Below are 10,439 nucleotides of genomic sequence, written 5' to 3'. Positions count from 1 at the left end.
CAAACCCCTGGTGCTCAGCACAGGACCAGAGTATATAAGAACCTTCTCCTTGGAGATGGCTCCATGGACTCATTCACCCAGCTACTCTAGGCCTCTGACATTTGCAGATGAAGGTAGCCTGCCTCACCCCCTAGTGTTGTATTCACTTCTGTAGAGCACCTACTATGTTGCACTGTCACTTATTTTCATGTAGGTCTGTCACCCCCACTAGACTTTGAGATCTTCAGAGATTATTAGTCTTTGGTTTTCCAGCACTATCACAGCACTTCATATATAGTTGGAGCAAAACAAATGCCTGTATCCCCATACCCACTGTTCATTGAATTTTATAGGCTCATGGAGAAAAGTCTGTTGCTTTTCAGTAGAGAGTCTGAAACCTCTTACCAGAAGCTCTCTGATGGGTGTGACTAAATTCAGAGGCATCATTCGGGCCTACACACCTCTCTGCCAGTTCCTCAGAATGCCTTTTGCTGGTAACTGCCACCCCAGATTTCCAAAATTCAAAAGTGGAGGAAATTATACACCAGAAGCAGGGCCAGGGTCATCATGAATTAAAAAGCTAAATCAGTTTTCACTAATGACCCTCAGTCCCCTATTCCTATCAATCTGAGAGAAAGAAATGATCAAATAAAAGAATTCCTTTCTGTCTTGGAAAGGTCTTTATTCTGTGGCTAGGTGTGGGATAAAGCCATTAGCAAGCTGCTTTTTTATGTAATAAGATGATCAAAAAGTATACAAAATATCTGAGGCTTTTGCGTAAGTGTTCTGGTAAGGAACATTGTTGAGAATGTGAAAAAGGAAATAAAGAAAAAAGGTTGTGGGAGAAATGTGTTACTGATTCTACAAGCTCACACAGTTTAAGAAAGTGCCCCTCAGGTACTTCTGTTAGAGCCTATTTATTCTAATTCTAAACACATCTCAAATAGGTGTAGTTTTGGTTAAATGGTTTCCCAGGCCACAGTAAGTCAGAGATAGCACATTAGATAAGAGTTGGAGGCAGGCACTCTGACACATCAAGAAGTGACAGCTGGCAGTCTGATCATGAGTAAAGAGACTGAAAAACCTATAAAAAGCAGATATAAGAACTCAAAAAGAATTTAGCGCAGATGCCAGTACTCCCAGATGACATGCATAGTGCAAAAGTGATGTTTATCATGGTGACCCTGATTTATTGAGAATGGATAACTACAGATAGTTATAACTATCTGGATAGGGTATTTATTTCTAAGACGTGTAGAACACTTTAGAGGATATGTGTGACATATTTTAGTAAGTTTTCCACTAAAAGAATTGAAGGAAACAAAAGAAAAGATAAACAATATTGGCACTTGAACATAGAAGCTTCAGTTTTCTGAATCACTGTTTCATGGAGTATATATCATTCCCTGAGGCCAGATAAACTGGGTATCACTGAATTCAGAATTTTAAAATATCGGCTTTTGAAAAGGTATAGTTTTACATTTGTTTGGAGTTTCCAATATGGAATCACTGAACTACTGCAAGAAGCTCAAATTTAAGGCAAATATCCAACTCCTTTCTAGGAGCCTATTTTTAAAGTACATGCTGAACATGTTGTTTAGTATAAATCTCATGCTAATTGCAGGAAATATGTGATAATTTTCTGTGAAAATCTATTAAATTTTATGAAAAACTAAAACTTACATTGGACTTCAGCATACACTGTATATCCATTTTTAGCTGATGTAAAGTAACACAGAACTATGGCTATTGATCTGAGGGTCCAACAGATTAAGAATTTTTGTCTAATGAAAAACATTAGATTGCTATCTGAAGTAAAATACTATTATCACAATAGCACAGCCAACTTTCCGCATTATAATAGCCTTAATTGGTATACGAGGGCTCTGTTCATTTCTGTGCAAAGGCCTTAATACATTTGCCCAGTCTTGTCTTCTAAGGATCTCAGCTGGCAATCACCTTCCGTGGAGAGGTTCAAAATTGACCTGTGCCATATTCAGAAATTGAGTGAGGCTTCTTTTAACTACTTTTGAAAAAAATCTCATGATGAGCAATAACCAAACTTATGGCCTGCGTCGTCAATAACAGAGAACTAAATGAAAAATAGTTTTCACAGTGATAGGAACTAAAACTCATCATACTTTAAATAGCTATTAAAATGTAGTTCCTAGTGCCTTGGCTCTTTGTGAAGAAAAGGCCACATATCAGGGATCCCTGGGTGGCGCAGCGGTTTGGCGCCTGCCTTTGGCTCGGGGCACGATCCTGGAGGCCTGGGATCGAATCCCACGTCGGGCTCCCTGCATGGAGCCTGCTTCTCCCTCTGCCTGTGTATCTGCCTCTCTGTCTCTCTCTGTGTAACTATCACGAATAAATAAATAAATTCTTTAAAAAAAAAAAAAAAAGGCCACATATCAGTTCAATATGAAGTTTGCTGAGAAATATATGTATGCAAAATCAAGTGGCACAATACTATATGCGTACCGTATATATAAAAGCATTAGTAATTCAAGATTCATATTTGTCTTAAATTGAAAAATCACATATATTACAGCACATTTTGGCTAAAATTTCACTACTGCAGGCATAGGACCGTTCTTAGTGAATCATTACTGGAGTCATTACTCCAATGTTTTAATTCATAACCAATTACCAAAATAACAATTTTCAGATGCCATATATACAGTATTATTTTGCAGTCTGTCATCACTAACTTTATCTTATTATCATTAAGTATATAGGTATTTGGACTAAATGACTGACGCATAAAATCTGGCCTAACCCTGAGGTTTTTTAACTTTATTATACCAAAAGTATACAAATGCTAGAACATATATTGTTCTCTGATTTACTTTGAATTTTTTTCTGGTTATGGAACTAATATTATTACCATATGGCATTGCAATGTAGCTCAAAATATTCAAAATGCTACTTTTCCCCATTATTCTGGGTTATACGCTATTTTTCTAAGTTCAGGAAATTACAATGCTCAAAAATCCTACATGGTTTTCTAATGGTAATTTTTATTTCCTTTGTTCTTGTGGTTTACTTGTGATGTTTCATGAATGCTGCCCAATCAAATTCAGTTTCCACGGTTGAAGATGTGGCAGTGGAAGGTAGTTTACTGACCGAGGGATATAGCAGTTCTGGCCTCTTGTGCTGGCTCCAGGTAGCTATTCGTCTGATGTTAGGAGGATATGTGATACCTCTGGGCTTCATATTATAAAATGCAGGGGGCTGGACAAACTGATCTCCGGGCTTGGCTCCACATTCTATGACTTGTAGCTTGGTTGCTGTAAGTCAGCAGAGGGAGCACTTTTTCTACATCTCATAAATTTTGACTATTATTTCAACACCTTTCAAAAACCAAGGGGTTTGTGAAGAACATTACTGAAACTAAAAGTTGACAATCCTTCACGGTTTGTATCAAATCACAAAATTGGTTATGAATTTGAGAAAAGTCTATAAATAATTATTTCTTTTCCTTGAATTCCATGCTTAACTCCCACAAGAGAATTATTTTATAAACGTTAAGAAGCTAAAAATATAAGAAAAGTTCAGCACCCCTAAATGGTAGATATTTATACTGGACCCAAGGAAGGAGAAATACCAGGTCACACAAAAGTCTAGATGGTATCAAGATGAGAAGTGAAAAATTCATCAATCAAAAACATCAACAAATTGGGTCTAACATAAATAGACCATGCCAGTGATCAGTAGGTTTTTCTTTTGTACTTTCCATTGAGATACATTGGAAACAAGTAGGTAGACATAGTCAGAGCCTGGAGGCTTGTTAAGAAATTGGAAACGTGTGGTATATCAAGCCAATGACAAACTTGTATATCTGAGAACGTCAATAACTTTCATCCCTAAACTCACAGATACCTTAAAACTAATTGAGCATGATGTCCTTTTAATTATTAGACAATCTCATATCGTATATTAAATTTTTTATTCCTTAGTAAGAATTTTAAAATCACAAAATAGTGTGGCAATATTTAGGTAATAGAATTTATGGAGTGCTGAAAATACTAGAATATAAAGATAATTTCTAGTTCATCTTCACATACTAAAATTTTCTAAACCAGCTGGTTTCTTGCAGACAGTATTTATTTTTTTTTAATAATTTAAGACAGCATAAGCTTGTACCAAGCATAAGCATTGTAACAAAAGTGCAACTTTTCAGCAAATCCTCCCCAAAAGATATTTTAACTCAAAATATCATTAGCACATAGTTTCTCCCTACAAAAATAGCATGTCAGACATCATTAATTGGATGTATTAACAACTATGTACATAAGAGCCACCTTGTAGGCTAAGAGTTTAACGTTGTTTAAACACAGCGTTTGAGGCAAACCGTAGCAACAGCAGCAGCAAATGCACGAAACTGACTAAAAGACCCAGATATTTTCTTCACTTATAGTCAGACTGTTGTGTCTCACCCCTTACATAACATTCAAGTGAGATTTCTCACAGTGCTACCTTGGCAACAAACTAAAAATATCTAGACAAGGTCTTGGTTTAAGCCTTATTAAAAAAGCTTTCTTTGTGATTATCGGGTATCTGGTTTGGTCTCCAGAAAATACATAGACTTGGAGATAGGAAGGCCTCACAGGGCTTCATTCCACATCTTTACAGCATTTCCAATCAAAAATGACCAGTTGAATGCTTTCCTCCACGTTTGTTATTTAACAGAATATAGGATAAATCGTTTGGGGTTTGTTTTCTTAAGTTCAGTGCACATTCCTTTTTTTTTTTTTACTTTACAGCAAGATTATAAAAACTTAGGAACATGGTGAATTAAATAATGACAAGGTGGGAAGAGAGGCACCATATATATATATGTATATATATATATATATACATATACATATATATATACGAATGAAATTAAAATGTATCAATTGATTCATGGTCAATTTCTCAATAAAGTGCTAGTAAATGTACCAAGAATGATTCTGGCCTTCCTCATCCATCTCCTTCCCTGACTTAGTTCTGACAATGGCCCAACTCCCTGTCTCTTTAAACAAGAGCAAGTTACTAAGGGATACCATTCAAACCACTTCAGAATAGGCTGCAACGTGTCTGCATCCTCGCTTCTTCCTCTTTGAAAAATATATGCCTTTTAAAAAAGCTTGAACATTATAAAATACTGAAGAGTAAATTCAATTCTAAAAGATCCTCATTCTGTTTGTGGAAAGCCTCCTGAAGCAGGTGGGACAGCTATGCGGCAGGCAAATGACAACCACCCGGGGGGCCGGGGGCCGGAGGCCAACCCCTGGCACCCGTCCCCCCAACACACACACACACACCCCGTTCCCCTACCCTGGTTCAATTAGCTCACCCACAGGAGCACACCCTTCTTACTTCCTCCAGAATTAGGTTCTACATTTAAAAAAAATAATGGAACATGGCCTAGAGGAAGGCAAAACTTATTCGGGCGAATCCTTGAAAGAAGAAGAAAGTATCGACATCGCAGAGGTTCTTTCGTAGCTGGTGGGGGAAGAAGGGGACGTTAGTGTGCGGAGGGTGGGGTGGAGAGGGATGAGCGACACAGGAACTCCAAATGTACACAAAACACCTGTGTTGTTGTTTTAAAAGCCTGTCGTGCATCTATTACACTTCCTCCCTTAAAAACGTTAAGGGCGTTTTAACGTATTAATCTTATTATTCCGCGTGAACCCTCGTCCTGTCTGGGGGCGGGGGGCGAGCATTCAGTGGGCTTCCTTCCCCGGCTGCGAGGGGTCTTCCTGAGCAGAGCTCTCCGGGTTCCCGGGCTCGCGGGCGCCGGCGAAGGCCAGGTGGGTGCGGCCGTGCGGGTGCGGGTGCGGGTGCGGGTGCGGGTGCGGGGGGTGCAGCGCCCCAGGGGGCGCCACCTCGTGCGGCAGGAGGGTCGCGGCGGCGGCGCCGGCCTTCTCGGGAGGGGGCGACAACACCGAGGACAGGCAGGGGAAGGCGGCGGCGGCGGCCGCGGCGGCGGCGGCGGCGGCGGCCGCGGCGGGCGCGGGGATGCCGGGGTACAGCAGGGGGAACGGGGCGGCGGCCGCCGCCGGGTACAGGTACTTCTCCAGGCCGCTCTTGTCCAGGAAGGGCTGCACGTAGGCGGCGGCCGCCGAGGGCGAGAGGAAGTAGAAGGGCAGGCAGAAGGGGGCGGCGGCGGCGGCCGGCTGCGCGAAGGGCGCGCCCCCGCCTCCGCCGAACGCCACCAGCGAGCTGAGCAGGGCGGCGTCGGGTCTCAGCAGCGCGGCCGCGGCGGCCGGGTCGGGCCCCAGGAGCGCGGCCGCCGCCGCCGCCGCGCCGCCCCCCAGGCCGCCGCCGCCGCCGCCCCCCAGGCCGCCGCCCCCGCCCCCCAGGCCGCCGCCGCCGCCGCCGCCGCCGCCGCCGCGGGAATCCAGCTTCATCCTCTTGGGCGCCGGCGAGTCCTCCCCGGGGGGCTCCTGCTTGATGGTGACGCGGCCCGCCCCGGAGCCTTTGCCCTTGTCGCGGTCCGGCCTCGCCTCGGCCTCGCCGCCGTAGCCGCTGTCGGTGTCCGTGTCGTTCTCGGCGGCGAGCTCGGCGCTGGGCTGAGTCCGCTGGATGACCGGCACGCAGTGGGCGAGGGGCTCCAGCTTCTGCCCCGCGCGCTCCAGGCAGGGGGCGGCCGCGGACCCCGCGGGGGCGGCGGCCGAGGGCGCGCCCGCGCCTTTGCTCAGAGGGACCTGTTGAGTCAACAGCTGGGGGGTGGGCAAGAACTGGGTGGCCACGGCGTGCAAGTGGTTGATCAGCTGGACACACCGCTGCTCCCTGGGCGTCCAGCTCTCAAACCGGGAGAGGTATTGCAAGACTTCTTTGGCGCATGTTTGAAATCCCGAGTGGAACGCATCCAAGTCGGACTGAATGGGCGATTTCAGAGATCGCTCCCCTAGGATGAGGAAGGGGGTGGGGGTGGGGGTGGGGGCAGAGGCATGGAGGCAAGAAGAAAAATACCGACGTTAAAACATCTGCTTATCACGTGGGCCCTACATTGACTAAAGTGATCTCGGTTTTTCTTCTGTATTCGGGTGATATAATCCACCGGTTGCCGGGGGTGTGTGTGGGGGGGGAGAAAGGGGAGGGGTGGCGGGGGTGGGGAGCAGAGGGGGGGCGCTCTACTCCCTGCTGGAAAACCAAAGTGGAGAGCGCAACCGCCACTTTAAATAAAAATCTGATTCCTCCGAGTTCTGCTGAAAGCCTCTAGGATGCTTCGGGAAATGGGCACTTTCCAATGAAGGGAAAGTATAAAGCAATTTAACAAATGAGAGTGAGCCCCGTGGGCCCAAGGAAGGAGGTGGGGGTGCGGGTGCGGGTGGGGGTGGGGAAAGAGTCCCAAACACTGCCCCTCTGTGGGCTGCCCGGCTTCATCAGGGTGGGTTGGCCTCCCTGAACCGACTTACCATTCTGTAAAGCAATTATCTTCTGATGCTGCTGCTCGGTTAAGGCTGTTAAAGCTTTTAAGTGTTTCAAAGTTAATTCCAAGACTACCGCTTTCTCCAGATGCCCCAGAGTCTGCAGGGTGCAAAAGAGAAGGGGGCACTTGGTTACTTAAAAACGCACATTTGGCTTGATTGGCTCTCCACTCAGCACAGCAACTTAAGCAAACATTCTGAAAGAAGTACTATTCCTATACTTCTTGAGCTTTCCAGAAAAGACGGGTTATACATGATTTCTTGCCTTCAGCTTGTGAGCACCTACTCTTGAGTTTGTGGGAAACTCTACACTATAGCACAAGTTGTAAGGCATATGATATTTACATTTATTCTTATATCTCTGGGAGTAGTACCAAGCTATTAACACGCCCTTGGAGAGCAGCAAAGAATGAAAATGTGTCTCTTACTGTCAACTTCAGATGTTCAGGCAGTAAATCTTTCAGCTGAGCAATGCATTCATTAATTCGATCTCTTCTTTTCTTTTCTATTAATCTGTGCGGTAATTTGTAGGTATCCTTAATATACGACAGTCATGGAAGAAACAAAACAATAAGCTAAACATTTATTGGATAAAACAATAACCCCCCCCCCAGAGCCCCATATTATGTGATAAACTATGCCCAAGAAACCTTTCCTCTGGACTGTTCTGAAATGCAATTTGAATTCAGGTATGATGTTTAATCCCCCCCCTGAGAGTATCCAGCAAACCACTTAAAATTCACAGTTGGGGAAGCTCAAGGGCTGGAATATATTTGCGGGCAGAGCTTCGCTGTGAAATCAATGGCCCTAATTAACTATCCAGGCAGGTTATGGGGAACATCGGAAACTTACACTTACCTTGCTATCGTCTCGCTTCATGCTCCTTTTGGGCTTACACATATACAAAGAGGAATAGTCCAGTCTGCAAAACAGAAATCAGCATCAGGCACCCACTCGGGGAGGGGCACTGCCCTTGCCCGCTCCATACCACTTTCTGGAGAAGAAGAAGAAGAAGAAGAAAAAGAAAAAAAAAAAAAATCAAACTGAAGCCTAGACAGATATTCGCAAGGGTGCGTGCACCTTACCCTATAAAATCTCTATGTTCCAGTAACTGTCTCTCTTGCAAATGAGGAATTCCTTCGTCCATGTTCAACCGCTGTCCGTTTCCTCTGTTTCGATTTTTTGGGGTTCTGTTCTATAATCTGCGGGACGATAGCTTTGGGAGATCTTGGGGGGATCTGTGCGTCTCCAGTCTCTCTCTCTCTCTCTCTCCCTTCTTCAGTGCAGTGTTGAAAGTGTGAAGCAGTTGGTTCCCCCCCTCCCACCGCGCTCGCTCTCTCGCACACACGCACACACACGCACGCACACTCGCGCCGGCCCCACTGCGCTGGTAGTTTGCTCTCACTCCGGGCAGTGTTTGGCCACAGGGCACGCGCGTCGCCGGCCAGACCAGCACCCAGCTCACGTGCGGAACGTACCATCCGCGGTCCAGCCCGGAGGGGGGCGGGGGAGGAGGGGCCGGGCCGGGAGGGGGTGCCGGGAGCGGGCTGCGAGGGAAGGCGAGCGGCAGGAGGGGGCGGGGACACCTGATCAGGGCCACCGGAAAGGAAAAACAACTTCGGCCAAGCTATTCATCTTCCCAAAGGCGTTGCAGTCAGCTGGGGGAGGGGAGGGGGAGGGGGGCGGAGGGGAGGGGGGGAGGGGGAGGGGGAGGGGGCGCCGGGGGTGCGGGGCCGCCAGGGCTTCCTCGGCTCGGAAACGCTACTCCTTCGCTCGGTCCGTCATTACGGTGTAGGAACGCGAACGTGGCTTTTTTGCTTCGCCACCGCCTGCACGGGTGGTTCGGACCCGAGAAAGGAAAGAGAAAGAGAATTCGCGGTGGGCAAACTTCAGTCCCGGAGGAAAATTTGGAGACTTGTTTGCTCCCTGTGGCTCGGTGGGTGGGGGGTGGGGGGCGTGGGGGGGAGGGGAGGACCCCTTGGCCCTGGTTGGGAGTTGCCCCCTAATGGGGCAACTTGAAATCCCCTCCCCGAAGGATTTAAAAATAAAGGAAAATGTAGTCACTGGGTCAGAATGTCGCAATCCAAGTGTCTTTCGGCGACAGCGGTGTCCCTGGGCCACCCGAACTTCCCGCAGCAGCCGGAATTGCGGTGCCACTAATCACAGAAGCAGATGACGACGTTGGGGCCTCTGGTGCTCCCGGAGGAGCGGGGGGGGGGGGGGCGGCACGAGAGGGGCTGCCGCGGAGCAGCGGTGCCGCATTCTCCGCCGCCCCCACCGCCTCGCGGGGCTGCTGCGTGCTCACCCCCCCCCCCCCCCGCCGTGTGATAAGCGACGCCGGGAGTGTGCAGAGCCCACGTTTACTACCGCTGGCACCTCCAGAGCCTCCCTCCTTAATCCCGTCGCGAACGGGCACCAGCACAGGGCCGGCAACGTGAGCCGACCTGCCGCCGCTGCCACATCACTGCGCGGGGAAGCCGTGCGCGCGCTCGCCCGGGAGCAGCGGCGCCCGGCGCGGGGAAGCACACGGCGGCGCCCGCCGGGCCACCTTTCCGCGGAGCCATCCCGGCAGCGTGACTCACGGCCAGCGAGAGTTACCGAGAGGCGCCCGCGGAGGCGCCCCGCCCACGCCGCCGGCGCAGGGGGGCCGAGGGCGGCCGGGGGCGGCCGGGGAGGGCTGGTCCCGCGGGACTCCCGGGGCTCCCGCTGCGCGGCGGCCGCCACTCGGCGCTGCGGGCGGGGCGCGGGACCCGGCGTCTGCGGATTTCTCTTACATAAGCGGACAGGATAGGTGGGAAGCCTAAGGTCTTTCCTGCCTGCAGCGAGAGTCAGGCTCACGTCCCTCTGGGTCATCCCCGAAACCGTCCCCCGTGCCAGCGGCGCACGAAGCGGGGGGAGCGCTGCGCCCGAGGCACACGCCCCGGGGGGCAGCGGGGGGCAGCGGGGGGCAGCGCGGACTCGGGCCGTCGCTACGTGTCTGCCCCCCCCGCCCCGCAGAGCGCGGGTTCCGGGGACGGATCTGGGTCGCGGGAAGCGGCG

General features: G+C 49.0%; 1 protein-coding gene across 1 annotated transcript; it reads right to left on the bottom strand.

The window, feature by feature from the left end:
• Positions 1-3,909: 3,909 nt before the first annotated feature.
• Positions 3,910-9,004, bottom strand: BHLHE41 (basic helix-loop-helix family member e41). The gene is made up of 5 exons (XM_072798600.1): positions 8,486-9,004; positions 8,259-8,322; positions 7,829-7,936; positions 7,389-7,500; positions 3,910-6,877 (listed from the first exon to the last, which is right to left on the bottom strand). Exons 1-5 carry the CDS (start codon positions 8,545-8,547, stop codon positions 5,691-5,693), a joined length of 1,533 nt encoding a protein of 510 aa, XP_072654701.1. The 5' UTR covers positions 8,548-9,004; the 3' UTR covers positions 3,910-5,690.
• Positions 9,005-10,439: the final 1,435 nt, after the last annotated feature.

This window comes from Canis lupus, chromosome 25 (genome assembly GCF_048164855.1).
Source record: "Canis lupus baileyi chromosome 25, mCanLup2.hap1, whole genome shotgun sequence".
In the NCBI taxonomy this organism is placed as follows: domain Eukaryota; kingdom Metazoa; phylum Chordata; class Mammalia; order Carnivora; family Canidae; genus Canis; species Canis lupus.
This window is presented reverse-complemented; position numbering and strand designations above follow the sequence as displayed.